Source organism: Hyaena hyaena, unplaced genomic scaffold, assembly GCF_003009895.1.
Source record: "Hyaena hyaena isolate Hyena2069 unplaced genomic scaffold, ASM300989v1 scaffold_428, whole genome shotgun sequence".
Classification (NCBI taxonomy): Eukaryota; Metazoa; Chordata; class Mammalia; order Carnivora; family Hyaenidae; genus Hyaena; species Hyaena hyaena.
The window spans coordinates 1318446-1343435 of record NW_024081062.1 but is presented as its reverse complement, the minus strand read 5'-3'; the positions used below and the strand labels follow the sequence as shown (position 1 = coordinate 1343435).

At 43.3% G+C, this 24990-nt stretch overlaps 1 protein-coding gene across 3 annotated transcripts in view; it reads left to right on the top strand.

Annotated features, from left to right (window-relative positions):
• RNF130 (ring finger protein 130) overlaps positions 1 to 24990 on the top strand; it is a 137291-nt gene that overhangs the window by 71872 nt on the left and 40429 nt on the right. For all 3 annotated transcript variants that reach the window (XM_039252798.1, XM_039252796.1, XM_039252797.1), the window contains exons 4-5: positions 16902 to 16973; positions 18746 to 18828. In XM_039252798.1, coding sequence (XP_039108729.1) covers positions 16902 to 16973; positions 18746 to 18828 — 155 coding nt within the window. The remainder of the gene's footprint in view (positions 1 to 16901; positions 16974 to 18745; positions 18829 to 24990) is intronic.

The following is a 24990-nucleotide window of genomic DNA, read 5'->3' as shown; positions in this document are numbered from 1 at the left end:
AAACCCAGATCTCATCAGGGAACTCATGTTTAAAATTCTTCAGCAGAATTCTGATCAGAGCAAGATGAAAGCAGTAGGGTATTTCTTTTTAATTTCCCTAAAAGCCTTTTTAAAGAAATAAACAGAGAGCAGGCTGGGTAACAAAAGGAAAATCCTCAGACAGCATCTTTGATGCTCCCAGGCCACAGGTACCTCCAGGAACTCCAGAGAAAGGAGTGCCTCGGCCAGATGGCCGGCGGCAACAGCACCTGCACTGTAACTCCAAAGGAGATAGCCAGGGAAGAAAGGGGGTAGTTCTGATGGTCCTAAGATTCAGAAATCACTGCAAGAGGGCTCCGCGCTGAGGCGCAAGCCCCAGCAGACATATCTGAGAACCGCTGGTGAAAGCACAGCTGTGATTTGTGAACAACCCACACAAACACTGGAAGCCTGTTGAGGAGCTTCAGAGAGCACAGGGAACGATGGGACAGCTCAGCCCCAAGGCGTCAGTAGCGCCCAGGTGCACACACACTCAGCCTGGAAGCCCGCATCTTACTTACCAGGTAAATGTGAAGACGTTTCCATTCAAGCCAGGACAGAGCAGAGCTGCCCTATTTAAAGTCATGCTGCAGGTATTGGCTCAAGCAGTTCGATAAGGAAAAGCAGTACAATGAATTAGACTTGGAGAAGTAGGTCTGTTTTCAGTTGATAGGTATGTCTGTCTGAAAATCCCAAAAGGATCAGTGGAACCCTACAGGGGAATGACCTAGTAAAGGAGCAGGATATAAAATTCACATACAGAAGAAAAATCAAAAGATATAATGGGATGGCAGGCAACGTTTATGGTTGGATGGGTAGGTGGGTAGCTCAATCCTAGTATGACCTTAACCAACAAGTACCGTGTAAAACCCATACAAGGAAAACTGCGAAATGCTCCTGACATACCTTGTTCCTGTTGAAAATAAACATTCAGTACAGTGAAGCTGTCAGTTCTCCCCAAGTTCTTTCATGCATTTAACTTCATCTAAGTAAAATTACCTTCATATATTTTTCTGGGATTAGATATAAGGTAATTATAAAAATCATGTGGAAGAAGTAGTAATTAAGGATAACCAGAAAAAAAAAAAAAACAGAAGAGCAGTGATGGGTGGCTAGCCACACCAAGTTTTATAATACATATTAAGCCTCTTTTTTAGAAGAATGTTAAGGGACACATTCTGGATGCCTCAGTTGGTTAAACGTCTAACTCTTGATCTCAGCTCAGGTCTTGGTCTCAGGGTTGCAAGTACAAGAGCTGCGTCAGGCTCTGCTCTGGGTGTGAAACCTACTAAAAAAAAAAAAAAGTTAAAAGTTAGTCCATGAATAAACACATCAATAGAGCAAAATGCAAAACCCAAAAATAAACTCAACTGCAAGTAGAAATTTAAGCACAGTATACAATAAAAAGCATCATCTCAAATGAGTGGGGAAGGATGAACATTTTTAATAAATGGTTGTGGGGCAACTGGAAAAAGACAAAATTAGATCTGTTCCTTAAATTGTACACCAGGATAAATTTCCGATGAATCAGAAATTTAATTATAAACAATAAAACTACGAAGATTAGAAGAAAATGTGGGCTAAATTTTCTTTTATGATAGGGAACTTGGAAAACTTTGGATTATGGTTCAGAATACAGTAGAGTAAGAATAAAAATGATAAATTTGGCTATATGTTTCAATTTTTTTAAGGAAAAAAATTTTAAAGGAAACACAAATGTGTGACAAACTAAAATGAGACATTTGTGACATATTACAAAGGGCTAGCAGCCCTGATATATAGAGAAGACTGAAGGGGCGCCTGGATGGCTCAGCTGGTTAAGAGGCCGACTTGGGCTCCTGTCATGATCTCATAATTCATGGGTTTAAATTCCACATCGGGCTCTGTGCTGACAGTTCAGCGCCTACTTTGGATTCTATGTCTCCCCCTCTCTCTCTGGCCACCCCTCCACCCCGATCTGTCTCTTTCTCTCAAAAGTAAGTAAACATTTAAAAAAAATTTTTTTTGAAAGACAACTGAAATCCTGATAGGAAAAAATGGGCCAAAAAAAAAAGGATAGTTCACTTATAAAAGTGCAAACAGTGCTTAAATTTGGGGGAAAAAAATTCTAGGATTTGACCATGTTCTCCCTTGACCAGGTGGTGGGAAAACCAGCATTCTCATACACTGACGATGATAGTGCAGAATGGTACAGTTCCAGGCGGGTGAGGGGGTCGGACTTCATAATATCCAGCAGAAGTGCATATCATAGTGCTTACTAGTTGTCTTAGCAACCTCACTTGTAGCAGTGTAGCCTTACAAAATTGAAAAAAGACATCTATACAGTACTATCCATCTTGCTATTTTTTATAATATCAAAAGATGAACCACCCAAATTTCCATCAGTAGGAATCTGCTTGAATAAACTAGAACTCTCTGCTGTGAAATACTCGGAATGCCCCTCAGTCATAGGTAGCTCTAGAAGAGAAGGGCATTGATGATCGAGGTTTGCTGCCTCTGGAGTGACCTCTTGGTATAGAACAACTTTAGTGTACCGGCTGATGGTAAGAAAGAGGGGACCGTGAAAATACATCCATATAAATGGATATGCGTATCACGTATGTACATACATGCATACGCGTTTCCTTTTATTTCCGAAAGGAAATATGAGGATAAAGCAGAATTATCCTAAAGAGCTCTTAAGTTAGGGGAATAGGAGCAAGATGGAAGAACTAGGGATGAAAGTGAGACTTTCCTGTACTTGGTTTTATAGTTTTAACTCTGGAACCATGTGACTGTTTCAAATAATTTGAAGAAAAGACAAAATTATCAAATTTGAAAAGGGAACAAATGAAGCTAAATATATTTCAAGACAGTGACATACCCACATGGAGAAAGGACTCCAGGGGACTGTTTTTGGACAGTCCGTGTCAGTTGGAATATAGTCTGAGGATTAAAAAAAAAAAGCTGCATTTAATAATCTTACTGTTAATGGTATTGATTGTTACTTGAAATTATTATATATATATTGCAGGATAAAGCAAATAAGTAATTATGTTAATAATATTAGGAACCCAAGATTTTCAGAATAAGAAAATATTAAAAATAAAGACATTAAATGATGACACAGAAATCTCATTTTTTAATTAAAAATAGAAAATAGTGTGAACTCCATCCTGGTTTATTTTCCTTTTTCTGAAAAATACAGAGCTCCTCTGTCCATGGTAGTGACAACCCAGTAGCAATGAATACTTCCTGTTTATAGAAAAATTTCAATGAGTAAATATAGAAGGAATGACAGAATTAGAAAATTAACCGTTTTATGGAGTGCCTGGGTGGCTCACTTGGCTAAATATCTGACATCGGCTCAGATCATGATCTCGAGGTTCATGAGTTTGAGCCACGTGTTGGGCTCTGGGTTGACAGCTTAGAGCCTGGAGTCTGCTTCAGATTCTGTGTCTCCCGCTCCCTGCCCCTCTCCCACTCATTCATTCATTTTCTCTCTCTCTCTCCCCCTCTCTCTCTCAAAAGTAAAAAATTTTTAAAAGGAAGAAAATTGACCATTTTAGGGGCTCAGTCTGTTGAGTGTCTGACCTTGGCTCAGGTCATGATCTCACAGTTCATGTGTTTGAGCCCCACATCAGGCTCACTGCGGTCAGCCTGTCAGCACAGAGCCTGCTTCAGATACTCAGTTCCCCTCTCTCTATCCCTCCCCTCCTTGCACTCTCTAAAAAAGTAAATAAATATTTAAAAAGAGAATAAAAAAGAAAATTAAACATTTTACATCCTTAATAAAATAATGAATCTCTGTCCCATTCCATTCTATCCCCAGGCTGCTCTAGAGTTCTTCTTTTTTTTTTTCTTAAGATTTTATTTGTAAGTAATCTCTATACCCAACATGGGGTTCAAACTCCCAACCCCAAGATCATAAGTCACACACTCTTCCTACTGAGCTAGCCAGACATCTCTAAAATTCCCTTTAAATGCCATTTCCCACTCAAAGGAACCAGGAATCCTTAGAGAAATGGCAGCAAGTGTACAAGATGAATGTTGTGCCAGAAAACAAGGAAGCTATTAAAGACTACTCAGGTGGCTTTTTACTAGGTGGACTACTCCTAGGTCCTTCTCAAAGGAACTCTCCATATTCAACAGTGAGACGGAAGCACCAGGGAATAAAATATAGCAGTTGATGGAAGCTGGAGACTGTTAGAGAACCAACTTGCTATTCTGAAAATCAGGTTGTAAAAAGGATTCATCTGTGTCTTCTGTACATTATATTATCACATAGTAACCAACTAGTTGATGAGGGGAAGTTCCTTATAGAAGAACGCCAACTAATCGATGCATTAGAGAATCACCATTTTGTAACCCTAGGTGAAATGACAGCCTGAGGCAGTGATCCTCAGTAGATGCTATAAAATCAGCCAAAAGACTTAGGGAGCTTTTTTGAGCTGACAGAGCCTGACACCACTGATCGTGCTTGATGTCAGTGAGAGCCGGGAAGCCTAACCCTACGTCCTCACCTGGGGGTAAGTTGGGAAGTACACAGCACTGCCCAGGACATACTCTCGCCACAGCAGTTGAACCTAAATCTGACTACTGTTTCATAAGAAATGGACCAAGCGGAGTGACACCAGGAAGAAGCAACCAGCCAAATTTAGAATGTGGGACATTCTGTTAGACAAATAACCCAGTTTTGCCATTTTAAAATGGCATTTTAAAAAAAAGGTATGGTGGAGACTTATGGTTTGGGTCAAAATAGAATCAGATAATGAACTTGGTTTACCCTCCTGCCTGAAACAGTTAGGAAGGAAAAAGACAACAGCAAACACAAATGAAATCTTGTTTTTATTTATTTGTTTATTTATTTATTTGAGAGAGAGATGGAGACTAAGCAGAGGAGGGGCAGAGGGAGGGAGATGCAGAATCCAAAGCAGGCTCCAGGCTCTGAGCTGTCAGCACAGAGCCCAACACAGGGCTCAAACTCATGAACCATGAGATCATGACCTGGGCCGAAGTCCGACACATAACCAACTGAGCCGCCCAGGTGCCCCTCAGGCTCCCTGTTTTAGAGTCAGCTGTTGAGCAATCTAAATTGTCCCTTGCCATGTAACAGAACTTATTCATAGGTTCCAGGGCTGAAGATCTGTACATCTTTGGGGGACCCAGAACTCTGCCTGCCACACCTGTATTCATATAATTAAGTGGAGACATGTAAGGTAATTACCCACCCCCCAAAAAAATGCCCAAATCAAAATTGTAGAGATGAAAATTATAATACCTGAAATGAAAAATAAACTGGGATTAATGGCATGGCAGGCAGATTGCATATTATGGAAGAAAAGATTAGTGAACTAAAGGCATAGCAATAGAAGCTACCCAATGAAATGCAGAGAGAGAGAAAGAGTGAGAGAATTACCCCCCACCAAAGAGAAGACCCCAGTGAAATGTGGGACAGTTTCCAGCAGCCCAGTATACATGTAATTGGGTTCCCCGAGAAAATGAGCTAAGAAAGAGCTGTCAGACAAAACATACAAAGAAAGATAAGGATAATAACAGTTGTCTCACTGGAAACCATACAAGAGAGAAAACAGGGAAGCAGTGTCTTTAATTTTATGTGTACCCCAGACATCTGTCAGAAATGAAGTTGAAGTTCACATATAGAAAGCTGAAAGAATTAATCTCCAACAGACCTACACTACAAGAAATGTTTTTAAAAAAATTTTTTTTTTAATGTTTTTATTTATTTCTAGGAGAGAGAGACAGCGTGAGCAGGGGAGGGTCAGAGAGAGAGAGAGTCACAGACTGAAACAGGCTCCAGGCTCTGAGCTGGCAGTCAGCACAGAGCCCGACGCGGGGCCCGAACCCACGAACCGCGAGATCACGACCCAAGCGAAAGTCGGACGCTTAACCGACTAAGCCACCCAGGCGCCCCAGAAATGTTTTTAAAAGGTCCTTCAATCTCCAACAGACCTACACTACAAGAAATGTTTTTAAAAGGTCCTTCGGATGCACCTGGTGGCTCAGTAGGGTAAGGGTCCAACTTTGGCTCAGGTCACGAGCCAGACTCATGGTTTGTGAGTTTGAGCCCCTTATCAGGCTCTTTGCTATCATCACGGAGCCCGCTCAGATCCTCTGTCCTTTCCACCACCACCATCCCTCGCTCACGCTCTCTCTCTGAAAGTAAATACACATTTCAAATAAATAGTTCCTTCAGGCAGAAGGAAGATGGCATCAGTGGTTATATGAAAGTACATAGAAGCAAGGAAGAAAGCCAGAAATGTATTTATTAAGTGCATAAGTACCTGATGTTTTTCTTAATTTTAAGTTTCTTTAAAAGGTAATTGTTGCCAATTACATACCTCATGATAGGCATATATCAGAATATAAAGAATTCCTACAGCTCAACAACAAAACATTGTGCTTTTCATTGTCTGTTGAAGGCAAACGTTCATTTTTTCTCCTGTGATACCTTTTTATGAGATGTGATCATAATCTTCTATTTCTTGTGATTAAGTGATATAGATTGCTCTGTACATTGAGGAGGATGTCATACATGTCGGGGAGATGTGGGTTGGGGTAGCTTTCTGCACTGAGCAGTTGGGGTACATCTTCTGCCGACCTCTCAGGGGAGCCCCCTCTCCTCAGGACTTCCTGACCCATCTCCTCTAGTATCAGAAGCTTCTCTCTGTTTTACCCCCGGGTTTCTGCACTCCTCAGTCCCAGGTCTGGTTTTCCTCAGGGAGGGCTCTCTCCTCTTGGGAGATGTGGTTGGTGTTTCAGATCTCAGGGGAGTGGGCCGCCCTGGGTGATCTGATCTCCCCTCAGCCTGTAGTGCGTTCTCGTGTTAGGTTTTGTTTGCTTCTCTGTAAACCAGGAGCCTGCGAGGTCTCCCCATGTCCCTGAGTGTATCCCCGAGTGACTTGCCAAGGCTTCTGTCCAGTGAGTAGTCTCTCGGAGGTGTGGGGAGGTGTTTTGCAGTGATTTCGGGGTTCCCTGGCTCTTAGACTGTCAGAACCCCTTTTCTCTTCCCTTTACTGCCTCAGCACAGCTGCTGGCTCTACATCCGGTTAGAATAATGCTACAGTTGGTGGTCTGGCCCCACCTACTTGTAGTCTGTGGTCTGTGAGATACCCTTCCACCTGCTTTTGTGGAAAACAAAACTTTCACTCTTAAAGTTGGTCTGGGCCTTTTCCTGAGGAAATTTGGTGAGATTTAAAAGTAACCCTGGGGTGCCTCAGTTGATTGAGCATCCAACTTCAGCTCAGGTCATGATTTCATGGTTTGTGGGTTTGAGCCCTATGTCAGGCTCTGTGCTGACAAACAGCTCAGAGCCTGGAGCCTGCTTCAGATTCTGTGTCTCCCTCTCTCTCTGCCCCTCCCCTGCTAATGTTCTGTCTCTCAAAAATAAATAAATGTTAAAAAATTTTTTTTAAGTGACCCTGCTCCTGCCACCTTGTCCCAGTTAAAGGCCACTCCAGTCAGTCTTATCTTCTGTCTTTCCACTGAATAACTCTCGTCAAGGCCACTGTAATTTGCCCTCTCTAGTAGTCCATTCTTAGTGCTCTTTATGCTTGACCTCAAACATCATACATCCCAAACTGAATTCTTCCTACTCTGCTCTTCCTGCATCTTCCCCACATCATTAAATGGTGGTTTTATTCTCTAAGCTGCACAGTCAAAATAATCTTGAAGAAGAAGAATTAAGTTGGAAGTCTCGTATTTCTTGATTTAGTAACTTACTACAAAGCTACAATAATCGGAAACCGTGTGGCGTTAGCATAAAGATAGACAAACCAACCAACGAAATAGGATAGAGAGCCCAGAAATAAACCCTCCTATATGTGGTAAATAATTTTCAACAAGGGTGCCACAGCCATTCATTCAGTGGGCAAAGTCCAGTCTTTCATGGATGGTTCTGGGGAAACTGGATATCCACATGCCAAAAAATAAAACTGGACCCTTACCTTACACTATATGCAAAAATTAACTTAGGATGGATCAAAGACTTCCACATAAGAGCTAAAACTGCAACTCTTAGAACGAAACAGGGAGAAGGCTTTATAACATTGGATTTGGCAGTGATTTCTTGGATATGACACCTATAGCACAAGTAACCTTTTTGAAAAAAAATATGTAAATTGCGCAACATCAAAATTAAAAACTTCTGTGCATCAAAGGATACAATCAACAGAATGTAAAGTCAACTCACAGAATGGGAGAAAATATTTGCAAATCTTATCTCTGGGTAGGGATTAATCACCAGAATATATAAAGAATTCCTACAACTCAGCAGGTAAACAACTCAATTAAAAACACAGGCAGAGGACACAAAGATCCATTTCTCCAGAGATCTACGAATGGCCATGGAAATTAGCACATGGAAAGATGCTCCACATCACTGATCATTACGGAAATGAAAATCAAAATCACAGTGAGGTACCACCTCATATCCATTATGATGTTTACCATTAAAAAAATCAAAAAACAAGAAAGACTCTTAACTGTAGAGAACAAACTGATAGTTTACCAGAGGGGAAGTAAGCAGGGGAATGAGTTAAATAGGCTGGGGGATTAAGGAGTGCACTTGTGATGGCACTAAGGGTCATATGTAAGTATTGAATCACTAAATTGTACACACAAAACTAATATTACACTGTAGTTAACAAATTTAAATAAAAACTTAAGGAAAAAAACAAACATGGAGTGCCTACGTGGCTCAGTCAGTTAAGCATCCATCTCTTGAACTCAGCTCAAGTTCTTGATCTCAGGGTCATAAGTTCAAGCCCCATGTTGGGCTCCACACCCAGCATGGAGCCTGCTTTAAAAACAAACAAACAAAATAGAAAACATGTTGGTGAGGATATGGAGAAATTCGAGCTCTTATGCACTATTGATGGGAATGTAAAATGGTACAAGTACTGTGGAAAGAAGTGTGGAGGTTCCTTAAAAAATTAAAAGAATTACCACATGATCCAGCATTCTATTCCTGGGTATACTCAAAAGAAATGAAAGCAGAGTCTGAAAGAGATATTTGTACACCCATATTTATAGCAGAATTCTTCATAATAGCTAAAACATGGAAGCAACCCAAATGTCCGTTGATAGATGAATGGATAAGCAAAATGTGATAAATGCATACAACAGAGAGTATCATTAGCATTAAAAAGGAAGAAAATTCTGTGTATGCTACAACATGGGTGAACCTTGAAGACATAAGGCTAAGTGAAACAAACTCGAGTCACAGAAAGACAAATACTATATGGCTCCACTAATACGAGGTACTTAGAGTAGTCAAAATTATAAGGACAGAAAGTTTAGTGGTGGTTACGATGGCTGAGGGAGAGTAGAGAACATGGAGGTACGTAATGGTTGTAGAGTTTCAGATTCACAAGAGTTAATGGGAGTGGGTGGTGGTGGTGGCTGCACAGCACTGTAAATGTATTTAGTACCACGGAGCTGTACACTTAACAGGTGATATATTTATGCCATATACATATATGTGTGTTTATATATATATAATTTATTATTTTGAGAGAGTATGAGTGGGGGAGAAGCAGAGAGAGAAGGGGAGAGAGAAAATCCCAAGCAGGCTCCAAGATCAACGTGGAGCCCAACACAGGTCTTGACTGACCTAAGCTGAAACCAAAACTTGGGTGTGTAATCAAGTGAGCCATCCAGGCACTCCTTTTTTTTTTTTTTTATTTCTAGGAGAGAGAGAGAGACAGCGCGAGCAGGGGAGGGTCAGAGAGAGAGGGAGTCACAGACTCTGAAACAGGCTCCAGGCTCCGAGCTGGCAGTCAGCACAGAGCCCGACGCGGGGCTTGAACCCACGAACTGCGAGATCATGACCTAAGCGAAAGTTGGATGCTTAACCGACTAAGCCACCCAGGCACCCCTGGCACTCCTATGTTATATATATTTTAACACAAAGAAAAGTATATTCAATCCAAAAAAAAGATGGAAAAAAGGAATAAAGAACACATGGGACAAAAGAAATACCAAGATGATGGATTTAATCATAAGCATATCAATAATCACATTAAACATATATGATCTAAACACCTCCGTTAAAAGCAGAGATTAGCAGATTGGATAAAAAAGTAAGACTCAACCTTATGATGCCTACAAGTAACCTCCTTCAATATAAAAATACAAATAGGTCAAAAGAATGAAAAACACAGATCACAGATCAAGATAAAGTAGATTAGTATCAGATGATTTTAGAGCAAAGCTACTGCCAGGGATAAAAGTTGCTTCTTAATCATAAATCGGTCAATTGGTAAGGAGACATGGCCCCCAAACACTGGTGCTCCTACTAAGAAAGCTTCAGAATAACATGAAGTGAAAACTAATGGGATGCCGCAGTGAGAAGTAGACAGACCTGAAGTTATAGTCTGAGATTTCAGCACCCCTCTCTCAATAATTGAATGAACAAGTGGACAGAAAATCAGTAAACATATAAAAGATTTAAACAAACATAATCAATTAATTTGGCCTGATTGACATGTAAAGCACGCTCCACCCAACAAAAGCAGAATACACATTCTTTTGACATGTACATAAAACAAGTCTTGATAGATTTAATAGGATTCGAGTCCTACAAAATATGCTCTCCAACCACTTGGAATTAAATGGAGACATCGATAACAGAAAAGTCTTTGAAAAACTCTCAAGTATGTAGAAACTAACTTACTTTTAAATAACCCATAAGATAAAGATAAAAGGGAAATGAGAGAATCATTTGAACTGAATGAAATGAAAACGCAGAGTATCAAAATTTTGGAAGTTCCACTAAAGCTGTGCCTTACATTAGAAAAGATGAAAGTTCTGACATTAATACTCTTCGCTGATGCCTTAAGAAACTGGGGCAGGGCACCTGTGTGGCTCAGTCATTTAAGCATCTTGATTTCAGCTCATGTCATGATCACAGTTTCGTGAGTTTAAGCCCCACGTTGAGCTCTGCACTGGCAGCATGGGGCTTGCTTGGGATTCTCTGTCTCCTCTGTCTCTGCTCCTCCCCAACTCGTGCTGTCTGTCTCTCTCAAAATAAATAAACTTTAAAAATTTTTTAAAAAAGAAAAACTGGAGGGAAAGGAGCAAATTAAATCCAAAGTAAGCAGAAGAAAGGAAATAATAAAAGATCAGAACAGCAGTCAGTGAATTAGAAAACAGAAAATAATAGCTCTAAGAGAAAATCAGTGAAATTGATAAGCCTCTGGCCAAACTGATCAGGAGGAAAAGAGAAGGCCCAAATTAGCAATAACAAAAATGAGAGCAATGACATCACTACAGATTATAAGGATAATCAGTGAATATTATGAATTCTATGGCAACAAATTTCACAACTTACATGAAATGGACAAATCCCATGAAAGATACTAATGCCCAAAACACATGCAAGATGAAAAGATAAATAGCCCTTTACCATCAGGAAAAGTGCATTTGTAGTTTAAAGCCTTGTAAAAAACAGAAACAAAAAATTCTAAGCAGATGGTTTCTGGTGATTTCTGTCAAACACTTAAAGAAGAAACATACAAACTCTAGAAAATTGAAAAGGCAGGAATACTTCCCTGTTATAAATATTGCCAGCATCTTCCTGATACCAAAACTAGATAAAAACATTACAAAAGAGAAAACTACAGACCAGTATCCCTCTTGAACAAAAATGTAGAAATTCTAAAGAAATTTTAGCAAATCATACCCAACAATGGGGTAAACAGGATAATTCATCATGACCAGGTGGTATTGATTCCAAGAATGCAAGGCTGTTTTAACATTAAGAAATTAACCAATGTAATTTATCATTTTAACAAACAGAAAAGAAAACCACATGTCTCAGTAGATGGAGGAAAATACATTTGCCGGAATTCAACATTGCTTCCCAATTTTAAAACTTTTTGCAAACAAGGCATTAAAGGTAACTTTTTAATCTGGTGAGGGGGTGTCCGTAGAAAACTAGCAGCTATACCATCATATTAAATGGTGAAAGACTAAATACTTCTTTTTAAGATTAGCTACAACGGAAGGATTTGTGCTCGGATGACTTTTTTTTCCACATTGTACCAGAAGTTCTAACCAGCATAACAAGGAGTAAAGAAAAGAAATAAAAGATACCCATATTAGAAATGAGTAAGAAAAGCCATCTTCATTTACAAAGGACATTAGTGTCTATGTAAAAAATTTGAGGGAGTCTGTAAAAAGGCTGCTGGAACTCATAAATGGATGTTAGCAAGGTTGAGATACATATATATATATACACATATATATATAAGTCAACTTTATTTCTCTACAAGTAATAAATGAGAATTAAGTACCGTTTTCATTAGCACTAAACAGAACATAGAACCAACAGGAAATTATTAGAGATCTGGCAAAAGATGTGTAGAACCTGTACAGGGAATACTATAAAATATTGCTGAGAGAAATTAAATAAGAACTAAATAGATGGAGACAGATACATTGTTCAAGGGAAGACTCAATACTATTAAGATGTCACTTCTTTCCGAATTGATCTATGCATTCAGTGCAATCAATCATAATGTAAATCCCAGATAACTTTTTTTTTATAGAAATTGACAAGCTTAACTTAAAGTTCTTATGGGAGTGCCTGGATCAAGAACAGCCAAAAGGAAGTTGGAAAAGAAAGGAAAAGAAGTTGGAGGTGTAATACCACCTGATTTCAAATTTGTTTTTACAAAGCACAGGAAATTAATGACTGTGATATTTGCTTAACTGATACAAAATAGTGTTCAGACACAGTCCCACACACTTATGGGCAGGTGGTTTTTGCCAGATGTACAAAGGCAATTCAGTGGAGGCAGAGCAGCCTTTTCAGCAATTAGCGCTGGAAGAACTGGCTATCATATGCAAAAAAAACCCACAAACCATGATCAGTACTTCATACCACATACAAAATTAACTCAATATGGATCAGAGGCCTACATACAAAACCTAAAACAATAAAACTTCTGGAAAAGAAAATAAGGGAAAGTCTTATAACCTTGGGATAGACAAAAATTACTTAGGACACCAGAGTACAATCCACAAATGAAAAATTGATAAACTGACCATCAAAATTAAAAACTTCTGGGGCGCCTGGGTGGCTTAGTCGGTTGAGCATCCGACTTTCACTTAGGTCATGATCTCGCAGTTAGTGGGTTCGGGCCCCACGTCGGGCTCTGTGCTGACTGCCAGCTCAGAGCCTGGAGCATGTTTCGGAGTCTGTATCTCCCTCTCTCTCTGGCCCTCCCCTGCTCACGCTGTCTCTCTCTCTCTCTCTCTCTCTCTCTCTCTCTCTCTCTCNTCTCTCTCTCTCTCTCTCTCTCTCTCTCTCTCTCTCTCTCTCTCTCTCCCCCCTAGAAATAAATAAAAATATTAAAAAAAAAAAATTAAAAACTTCTGCTACAGGGGAGCCTGGACCCTGCCTCCGGTTCTGTGCCTCCCTGTCTCTGCCCTTCCCCTGCTCACATTCTGTCTCTCTATCTCTCAGAAATAAACATTTAGGGCCACCTGGGTGGCTCAGTCAGAGGTTGAGGTCCAACTTCAGCTCAGGTCATGATCTCACGGTTCATGGGTTCGAGACCCGCATCGGGCTCTGTGCTGACAGCTAGCTCAGAGCCTGGAGCCTGTTTCAGATTCTGTGTCTCCCTCTCCCTCTGACCCTCCCCTGCGCATGCATGTGCTCCCTCAGTCCTCTCTCTCTCTCTCTCTCTCTCTCTCAGAAATAAATATAACAAAAAAATAAACAGTAAAAAAAATAAAACTTTATGCTGCAGAGAGAAGATATATGCAAAAGGAATTTTGTCTAGAATATGTAAAATATTCTCTCAAGTCAATAATAAGAGAACAACTCAGTAGAAAATGGGCAAAAGATTCAGAGAATCTTCTTCACCAGAGAAGATATGCACATGGCAAAGAAGTACCTGACAAGATGCTCACCGCCATTAGGCATTAAGGGAAATGCAAATTTAAACCACAGTGAGGTAACCACGACCCACCTCTTAGGGTAATTACATTCAGATGAAAAAGACCGACCATAGTGAGTGTTGGTAAGGATGCAGAGGACCGGGATCTTCATCTACAACTTGTGGAAACATAAAGTGGTCCACTCGCGTTGGCAAACACTTTGGCAGCCTCTTGAAAAGCCAAACATACCCACCATACTAGCTGGTCTTCCCTTCTTTATAAGTATTTACCCCAGAGAAAAGAAAGCACATGTCTTTACAAAGATTTGTACAAGTAAAGAAGGTGGTTTCGGTTTTGTTCATTGAAACAATACAAAACTTCCATCAGCAGTTGAAAAGATAAATACGTGGTGGTGTAATCTGTGCGTAGCCTAAGAAAGCAGTGAACTAGTGATGCATGCAACAATCTGCATTAATTTTTTTGTTATTTATTTTTGAGAGATTGCGAGCACATGCAAACAAGTCGGGGAGGGGTTGGGGTGTGGGGAGAGAATCCCAAGCCGGCTCTGCACTGTCAGCACAGGCCCGATGTGGGGCTTGAACACATGAACCGTGAGTTCAGGACCTGAGCCAAAAGCAAGAGTAGGACACTTAACTGACTGAGCCACGCCTAAACATCACAGATTAATCTTAAAATAATTATGCTGAGTAAAAGAAACTGCATGCAGAATAGTATATGCTATAATACTGTCATGTGTTTGTGTAAACTGAACAAAGCAGAAAGTGGATGGGCGGAATGGTGGCAGGAAGAAGGGATTAGGAAGAGGCACAAGGAAACGGGGGTTGAGGGATACTGTCTTGATGGCAGTGATGGTTTCAAGGGCCATGTCTAAACCTCAGATGGTTCATTTTAAACTTGCAGCTTAAGTCCATTCTGTTTCCATAAGCCTAAAGATACATGTATCTGTATGACAGAGGAACAACAGCCAGATGCAGTGTTTGGACTTTGTGTTCTGCATCAGACAAGCCAACTATATAAAAAGACGCCCTGGAAACAACTGAGGAAACTGTAGCAGGGTCTGAGTATTTGATAATGTTGATTAGTTACTGTTAATTTTGTGAGGTAAGACAGTGGCACCAGACAAAAGCCCCTGTCTGTCAGGCAGAGTGGAGATGTGGGGGAGATGATCCTGTGCTTTTGATAGGCTTTAAAGTCCTCTAGCACAGTAAAGAGGAGGGGACAGGTGAAAAATACAGGTAAAATATTGATCATCGAAGCTACATGATGGATACGTAATAAAATTATTATCATTAAATTATTCCCTTTTGTTTATTTTTTTTAATTCTCCCTAAATTTTTAATGTTTCTAATTTTTTTGTGTGATCCTCAGGATATAAAATCCAGGGTCCTCCCTTCTAGCCCCACCAACCTCCTTCAGCCTCAGCATCTGCCTCTTCCCACAATTCAAGATTTGCTGGTGTGTGGTGGCCGCCTGTCCCCATGTGGCCCATTTGTACCTACTGCCCCGGGTAATTACTACTGTCCCTCTGACTATTAAAACGTTCTAATTTGTACAATAAGATATATGCTCCTCCTAGTCATAGGGAGTGATAATTTTCCATCATCTTCCCGTGCTTCACACCTCTTTATCTTTATTTGATCGTTCCTTTGTCTAGGAGTCCGCCCTCCTACCCCTGTGCTTTTTCTTATCAAATTCCTTGCCACTAGTGTTCCAAGGCTCTGCTCAGGCATCCTGTCCTCAAGCCCTTCCCTGACACCCCACCCCTGCACTGTCCCACCCACATGCATTAGGGTGCCCCCAACTTTTGCTACCACACCACCCAGGCATGCCCTGCCTTACAACATTCAGTTAAAATGTTTGACTGGTCTGTTCCTCGATTTGGTAGACTTTTCAAGATTAGGAGTGCATGGTCTTTCCACCTCTGGGTCCTGGGTGTCTACTAGCATCTGGCAGAATGTTGGATAAATCCAGCCTTTGAGATTCCGTGACTTAACCCTTTCAGACAACCCAACCCTGGAAAGATAAACGCACCTTCCTAAGATCATGGAGCATTGTAGTGGCAAGATAGAAGGAGAGCCGGTGACTGCCTCTCTTCTGCCACTCCTGGCAATGTGAAAAGCAGTTTCTGAGGCATTGGAGGTTCCTTTTGTTTACTAAGACAGCTTATACATCTAATCATCCTTGGAGCTGAATAGGAAAGCTATTAGAACAGTAGTAGTGCTCTGACCTGTGCAAGAAGTAGATTTCAATAATGCTGTAGTATTGCAAAGGTTTATTAAATACAGAATGCAGTAGTGAGTAGGACACCTGGGTGGGGTTTTTTTTTTTGTTTGTTTCTTGGGGTTTTTTTGGCTATACATGCTTTTTTCATTATTCAACCAGAATAATTCAGTAATTTGATTCAGAAGCTGAATCTGTGGGGAAAACACCAGTTTTTCTAATTTTTAATTGCTTTTTTAGAATCCATTTCCTATGATATGACATGGAGAATGTTGTAAGATAATAGGGACTTTATACATTTAATTATTTTAAAATCAAGAATATCCAAAGGGGCGCCTGGGTGGCTCAGTCGGTTGAGTGTCCACCTTCAGCTCAGGTCATGATCTCGCGGTTTGTGAATTCTTGCCCCGCTTGCACGCTCTCAAAAATATATGTAGGTTTTTTTTTTTTTTTTTTAACACTTATTCATTTTTGAGAGACAGAGACAGAGCACAAGTGGGGAAGGGGCAGAGAGAGAGGGAGACAGAATCTGAAACAGACTCCAGGCTCCGAGCTGTCAGCACAGAGCCCGACGTGGGGCTCATACCCACAAACCGTGAGGTCATGACCTGAGCTGAAGTCGGAAACTTAACTGACTGAGCCTCCCAGGTGCCCCAGACACTCAAAATAAATAAAACCTTAAAAAATAAAATAAAAAGAGAACCTCACCCAGAGAGCTTTCATATAAAGTCTGTTTCTCTTTCTTATTTTCATAGCGTCGTCTTGGAGATGCTGCCAAAAAAGCCATCAGCAAATTGACAACCAGAACAGTAAAAAAGGGTGACAAGGTATAGTAGTGAAATGACCTTAACACTATAAAAATAATAAGTACTTTTGCTCTCGATTTGGTGGGAGACAAGACACCCTTATCATCTGTGTCTCCTTTGTTAGGTGATTCCTTTTCTCCAGGAATACACCCTGCTTTATTTTAAAGTAACTTCCCCTGAACTTTTACACTTAGCCTTTCTCCTTTGGAGGCCCTCCATGCAATTTCTGACTTCCCTGGACTTTTTGGCTTCCTGCCATTATCAGCTTCCCGGGTCTACTTAACAGTTAGCCCAGCTGTGGTATTCCAGGGAGCTTTCTCCTGCCATAACCAAGGATACTTTCAGGAAGAACGCTAATTAATGGGTCCGTCGGTACACTCAGTGGCCAGGAATAAACATTCTCTTCCTGTGCTTCCTGAGACCTGGCCACACCTCTGTTGTGTCTTAGCCCTTCTCCAGTTAAACAGAGAGCTGGAGGTCCACATCTTGAGGGAATGTCATTTCACAAGGCGCTTTCTGTACAGCAGGCTAGACCGTTGAAAGGAAGCGCAAAGTGTGTCAGGGTTGAGCCCTTAGCTTAGGGGGACTGAATGAGAAAGGCAATGACCAGGGCTGTGGCTGAAAGCCACTGACCACAATTCCCCAGTCAGGTCTCAGTTACGTGGAGCCCGCTTCTGCTCTCTAAGGACAAAGTAGCAACTTGGTGTTAGACCTGACATTTGATGTACTCAAAGTTATCTAGAACAAAAAAGGTGCATCTTTAAAGACATAAATCCCAAACGGTTTTCTGCCCCACCCCCTGGCTCTACCATTTTAACAAATGGCTCTGGGAGGATCATTTCAGATGAGTCTCCGTCCTCCTTAGTTTCACTACCTTCTGGATTTCACTCATGTTTATTCCCACTGCCTTGGCACCACCACATCCAATTTTTCACTGCAGAAAATAACAGCAGCATCAGAATAGCTGCCCTCTAACCCCAGAGGAGTGTCACCCCTATGAATGTTTTCTTGGCCCGGCGGCTACATTAATCTGAAATTTCCCTGCGCTGGTGTAGCCTACCTATCCTAGTGCCCTTCAGGCTAACACCAGACAGTCCTTCCTTACTCAGAACAACACCTCTTCCTAGTTTGTACCTCATAGACCTACCAAGTGTTGTCCCACTGAGTTTCAGTTCAGGTGGCCATGACACAGCAAACAGTTTCACCTTTCCTGGCTTGGGCTCCTGGAAATGCAAACTTAGGGGAATCCATTTCCCAGTATGAAGGAAGAAGGACCAGACACCTGGCTAACTCTTCCCGACCCTTGATAAAGACCCAGTATTGAATTAGGCCATGACCATGCTCTACCCCAACTCTGCTACCAACTTCCGTCCTTGGGGCTTGTCTCTTCTGCCTGTACTTAGACATGCGGTCCAGTGACCCTTCTGATGAAGATCCACATGGTAGAAGGTGTGTAGCGACCCCCCTTTGGACCAGAACAGTGCTGCTGCGGTGGGTGGAGGGGGGAGAGGATGGTCCAAGGTGATAGTGGACTTGAATCTTGGTTTTCTGCCTTCTAAGACCCTTCACAAAGAGAAATAGTATTAACTGTTACATCGTTGTTTAAAAACAGAGTACAGTGGTTTAGATATAATTCAGGTCAATACAGGTAAAATTGATTATAACTCTTCATTTTATAATCACTTGCTTACCGTAGTTGCCACAGGAGAATTCTTAGCGGGATTGTATCTCCCCCATTTAGGTACATCTTTAGTTCTTAGCATGTAACTTTGTGCCTTTGCTTTTCATTGCAGGAAACAGACCCAGACTTTGATCACTGCGCAGTCTGCATTGAGAGCTATAAGCAGAATGATGTTGTGCGGATTCTCCCCTGCAAGTATGTCAGGTTTCTTGGCTTGTTTTTGTTTTTGTTTTTGTTTTTAATTTTTGAGAGACACAGACAGCGCAAGCAGGGGACAGTCAGAGAGAGAGGGAAACAAGGAATCCAAAGACAGGCTCCAGGCTCTGAGCTGTCAGCACAGAGCCCGACGCAGCACTCGAACCCATGAACTGTGAAATCATGACCTGAACCGAGTAGGACGCTTAACTGACTGAGCCACCCAGGCGCCCCCAAGGTTTCTTGGCTTAAAAAGGACTGATCTTAACGTGATTTCCGCGTGTCCAACTGGCTTTTGAGAGCCACCTTACCCATGGCTCTTGTGGCCAGCAGCAGGCCGTGCTGCCTCAGCACAGTCTGACTGCACAGACTTCTCTGCTTTGAGAAGCACATGGGGAAAAAACATCTGGACATATTGTAGCCTAAGGTCAAGAATTTTTGAAGTGTGTTTTTAAGTCTGTTTATTTTGAGAGACACAGAGACAGTGCAAGTCGAGTCAGGGAGGAGCAGAGAGAGAGAGAGAGAGAGAGAGAGAGAGAGAGAGAGAATTCCAAGCAGGGTCCACCCTGCCATTGCAGAGCCTAACACGGGCTGAAACCAAGAGTCAGACCCTTAACTCACTGAGCCACCCCATTGCCCCAAGGTGAAGAATTTTTAACCCTGTGACTTTTATGGGTTTCAAAAGCAGCCACTGTTCCTCTCCCTGTTAACTGCGAGCACAGCACTGGGCCATGCGATGAAGGCTCGGTGGTGCTCACTTGGTACTGGGGCCCTGAGCTCTGGGCTAGACTGATGGGGGGCTGCTCCAGGCCAGGCCCTCTGCTCTGTGCACTCGATGTTTACCGTCCTGGGAAAGGGACAGTGGTTTTCTCCCCACTGTACAGTGAAGGACAGTGATGTTCCTAGTGCACGCCAGGGCCACACAGTCCGGAAGTGGCAGAGTCCAGGTAAAGGTTGGTCTTGCACGTGGGCACTCCTCCTCTGGGGCCACATACGTCCCTCCAGGACGAGGGTGTCCACCTGTGCTGTGGCACTCTGAAAAGAGCAGATGTTCTTGGGAAGTGTGTTGGCGTCTGACACGGCACTGTCTCAGGCCAGGGTGTGTGAAACATTAAGACACACAGTTCTGGGTGTTGATTGGAAAAATACAAAATTGTCAAAAATTGAGGACTTCCTTCTCCCTTCTCTGAAAACACATGCTACTCAACCCTGACCTTCTAATAACAAGGAACATAGGAGCAAATAAAATGTCGGTAGTTGTCTCCATGAGGCTATTTTGAACCCAGAAAGATCTGTGGGTTTGTTTGTTTGTTTTTTAATCCTAGAATTTAAGAATAATTCTATATGCTGAAACAGAAAACCAGAGTCTGTCTGGAAGTCAGGTCGGTCTGGTTTACATACCAAGGATAATCTACAAAATTAACTGGAAGCTGTCCTATAGAAAATATAATTATGTAATTGTGTGATTAGATTTCCTTCAGCTGCCATCATTGGTCATTTCTGGTCTAAAACATGAGGCTGAGGGAAAGATACATCCATATACAAATAGGAAAAGACCAGTAGGTACATTATAAAGCATTATCAGCTCTTGGCTGCTTTTTAAAAATGTTTTTACATGCATAGATTTACATGCATAGATTTATACATGCATAGAATCAACAGGAAGAAGCCAAGTCTTTCCAAATTCTGTCTTCATACTTCCAGCCGTGGTCCCCCCTCCATCTGGACGTAAGCACAAAGGCCTCTAAAAGCTATTCGTGCTTGTTACTGCCACGAGGGTGTCTTCCTCAGGGGAGCCTCGGCCAAAAATGGATCACTCCAAGAACTTGCTCCATGTGCCTGCCCCCCCCCCCCCGCGCCCCCTTAAGCATTGGCTTTTTCAGCATTTTGTTCTTAGTCCTCTTTTTCCTTAACTTCATCTGGTGCTTTCCAGACCTGACCGTGTGTCGGAATCAGTGGGGAACTGAGTTCAGAAACATCATGAGGCCCAGGCATGTGGTTTTGAATAGGTGCCTGGGGGACACTGAAACTGCTGTGCTCCATCCGAGTCTGGAGCTTGGCCTGCTCTTAGCCATCCCTGTGCCTGCTCCTGCCACCAGAGGACTGCTTCTCGCCTGTTTGTGTCCGTGGCCTGCCTTTGAATATTAGAATTTTGGCAACCTTAGCAACACTTCTGTGTACCCGCAGATGAGGCACTGCTCCCTCGGTCCGTTGTCTTCCGTGCTGGGTCATTGCCTGGGCTAGACATGCCCGCTGCCTGTATATCATATCTCCCCTTTTGCCTTGGAGCAAGTTGGTGTCTTCACCTCTTACTTCTTAAGCCTCAACAAGTTGTAGCTTTTCACTAAGCTGTACCACACACGTGCTTGGCAGAACCGTTCACCTCACTGAAATGGTAACAACAGCATAATTCTCAGGTACAGTAAAAATCAACTTTGCACATTGAGCAACACTTCGTGGGACCAGAATTGACAACTTGTAACCTGGATCCAGGTTTCTGAGCCTTGGCACTGTAGACATTTGGGGCCGGCGGGGAGGGGCGGGAGAGAGGAGGCTGCCCTGTGCATTGTGGGATATTTAGCAGGATACCTGGCTCCACCCACTAGATGCCGGTCGCCCCCTCCACACAGTTGTGACGACCACAGATGTCAGCAGTTGGGAACCACGGACCTTCCAGGACAGCCTTGTCTAAGCCTCCGGTTTCCGGTGGGCTCCTCTAGAGTTCTTCCAAATTGCTTCTGGCCTTGTGCCACTACCCACATTGTTCCCTCTGCCCGGGACATCCTGCCCTTCCTCTTTGATCTGTACATCTTTGAGACCCAGCATCTCCCTTGAGCTCTCGTTGCCAGGTGGCACTGGTACCTCCCTGCCTCCCATGGGACTCCAGGTGGACCCCCGTCTGGGCCCAGGGTGCTGCCCAGAGCCCTTTTCTTTCCTAGTCAGCTCTCCTCGTTCCTCATAGCCTCACTTCCAAGTGTGTTCAGTCTCCTTTAAACACCTCAGCTCGTCCCTTTGTTCCTCGCCGTGGCCAGAGAGCTTCCCCATCACCTCCATGGAGAAGATAATGGCTGTCAGCCCGTGAAATTCTCAGCTGCCTGACGGCAAGCCTTCAGATGCACCTGCCTCCACAGCCATGCCTTTGGCATCCCCTCCTATCTGGGTGGAAGAGGACCACCTTTGTTCCAATGTGCTCTTTCCACCTGGGCCCCCATGTTCCAGTCCCTTCCCCTCCTCAGGGACCTTGCTCTGTGGACTGTCTGCCCCTGCCAGGTTTTGTTCTTTCTGTCTCTGGCATCTTGTCCTATGCAAGCACTTCTATGCCAGTTTCTTAACCCATCTCCAAATGCCGCCCTGCGGCCCCTCCTCTCGCAGCCAGACTTGGGGAAGGATCTGTGCTCTGTGTCCCTTCTTCACCTGAGTAAGGGAAGAAGAAAGCCCAGGTGCCTTTGTTTCTGTTTGTCCTTAATTTTTAACCAGCCTGAGTGCAGACTGAACTGGGACTTTCTATAGATAGCAGAGCGCTCATGGATTGCTGGCTTTTTGGTGCATGACCTTTACTTTTCCTCCTCTGTCACGTTCATTTACTGCAGACAGATGGCAGTTGGCATTGCCCTGGGGCCTCCTGCTTGTGTCCGTTGATTATAGCTGATCATCTAGGTTGTTCGCCAGCACGCCCTAGAGACTATCGCCTTATTTAGACCTCTTTGATTTAAAGGTCAGCCACAAAATGTTTTAGTGGTTAAAAATAATTTTCAGAAGTGGAGTGCACAGCTTGGATAAACGTGTGTCCAAGATGCCACTTCGGGCACCACAGTAATGTGCCCCACCTCGAGGGAGCACCTGTTTGCACGGCGTCTGCTGCCGGGCCCGGTGAGGAGCGAGTTCTCATCTCTGACCTGTAGTGATCCCGAGGCCTCTTATATTTGCCAGGGTCTTACAGGGCACCAAGAGGCTGTGGAGCTGTGAAAACAACTCCCCTTCAATGTACACGCCTCCCCCCACCCCCAGCCTTCCTTCTAATCTCTAGTTTGTGATGGTTCTGGAAGGAGGAAAGGGGGCGGGCGCCATACGCAGTGCAGTGCTGCTGGTTTTGTTCCTTTCGTGTCCCATAAATTCCGCATTCTGTACCCCAAGGTATTTCTTGCTGTTCCTCAGCATATCACCTGCCTTCCATCGCGTCCCTGTCCAACTCTCGGCCCTCAGTGCTTCTGTGTGTACTTTGACTACTCGAGTTTCTCGTAGCAGTGAGGAGGGCTTCTTCTCAAAGCCTGGCTGACCCCAGGTGCCACCCTGTGAGATGTCCATGGGTGCCCGTGGTACACCTGCAAGCTAGTCCGAGGTCACGGGTACTGGGCTTTCTGGCGCCTGAGCCCCACTCACTCGTTCTGACCATTTATCAGGCTGTCATGTGAAACGTTAATGTTACTTTGCCTGAGTATATGTTCAGTAGTTCCTTTCCTTTGCACGCCGTTGGTGCTTTTCTGAGTATTCCACGACAGCTTGTTACTTACTGCTCCGCACAGCCACACAAGGTAGGGCCTGCCTTCCCCCCCACTGCTATGCCTCTGCAGCTTGCTGGAGACACAGCAGAGTCAGGAAGGCGCACACACTGTGGCAGCAGAACACTCCCCCACTGGGAGGAAGGGAGAAGGCCACCAGGCTGAGCTTGGTGCAGCAGCGAAGCAAGAGGGTGAGGACATGGGTGATGAGGGAAGGAAGGAGCACAGGTTAGTTACTCACTGAAATTCCAGCAGCAACCCTGAGGGGGTGGGGGTCAGAGGGCCCACAGGGGAATGAGAAAGCTGCCGGGCTGTGCTCCCATGAGAGGGAACCAGGCTGAGGCACAGGAACTCATCTGTTGGGAGGTCTGACTGGGGTGGGGGTCACGAATAGAAGAGCCATGGGCTAGACACATAGTCAGAAGGAAAAGTTTTTGTTTGTTTTCAGAAAGAAAATATTTTTCTTGGATTTTGAGTTAGCTAGGAAAGGGAGACATTCTCAGTTTGTCTCTGGAGACCCAGTTAGTCTTTGTTGTCCAGTACAGTACCCAGTGGGGGGCTGGCAGGACACGTTTTACATCAACGCACCTATAAGGAAGCGGTTAAAAAGCCCAACATAAGAAAAATGCATTTAAAATTTAAGTTGGGGAACAGATAAGCGGAGAACATTCAGCTCATGCAGCCTTAAAAATTAAATATGGGATTATACCATTTTATTCTTTCTGAACAACCAGTAATAAAAAAGAAAGGCAGTAGGTTAAGAAAAACGGAAAGCAGCAGGGTGACAGGTGAAGAAAAAGGTGACAGGGACATGGAAGAGGGAGGGCAAACCACCATTTGCCCCTAGGCCTCTGCTGCTTCCTAAACCAAGGTCTCCACAAACAGCTGGCTAAAGTCAGCAGCCCCCTCCCCCCCACCAGAGGTCACAAAACGTTGGCTCTCCTGTCACCTGCCAGCCGCCCAAAGTCCATTGTAGAACTGGCCTCAAGTGCCTCTGCCAGCCACCCACCCCCACCCAACCCTAACCAAACCCTCAGAGGTCTGTAGGCCAGGGGTTAGGCAGATGCACCCTTGTAAGGGGGAGGATCTGTCACTTAGTCGACCTGAAAGCTTCTGTATCCCCAGAAAGGTTAGAAGCCTGTTCTAGCCTCTGCCAGACTGCACCAAACACTGCCATGGTTGACAGCCACTGGGGTGTAAGTCCCGGCTCTGAAAATGCCCGCCCGGGGAGTGGGGGGTGGGGGTGGGCCTGTGGGTGGGAGCACTCCTGGAGCACTCATACGAGATTAAAAGGAACAAGAAGCAGACGTGACAAGGCCTTATGTGTTCTAAATGAATTTCGGGCTCGCCTATGGTTTGGTGACTTTAACCCCTTAAGTAAAAACCTGCAGGTTTCAGTAAAAGCTTTCAGGATGATGAGGTTTTAGTTCATTGCTTTATCTGCAGGCTTCACACTAGATGGATAAATTCAGACTTCATGATCATTATTCTTACCCAAAGTAATTGAGTGCACGGTCACCAAGTGGCAGTAGGTGGGTGCATATGTATTGTTTGCATTGAAACTGTAGCCATGAATGTTTCTTCCAAATCCCAGTTAAAGCAGTGAGTTTTTAGACCTCTTTTTTTTTTATCAAAACTGCATTTTTGAATAGCTATATGTAAC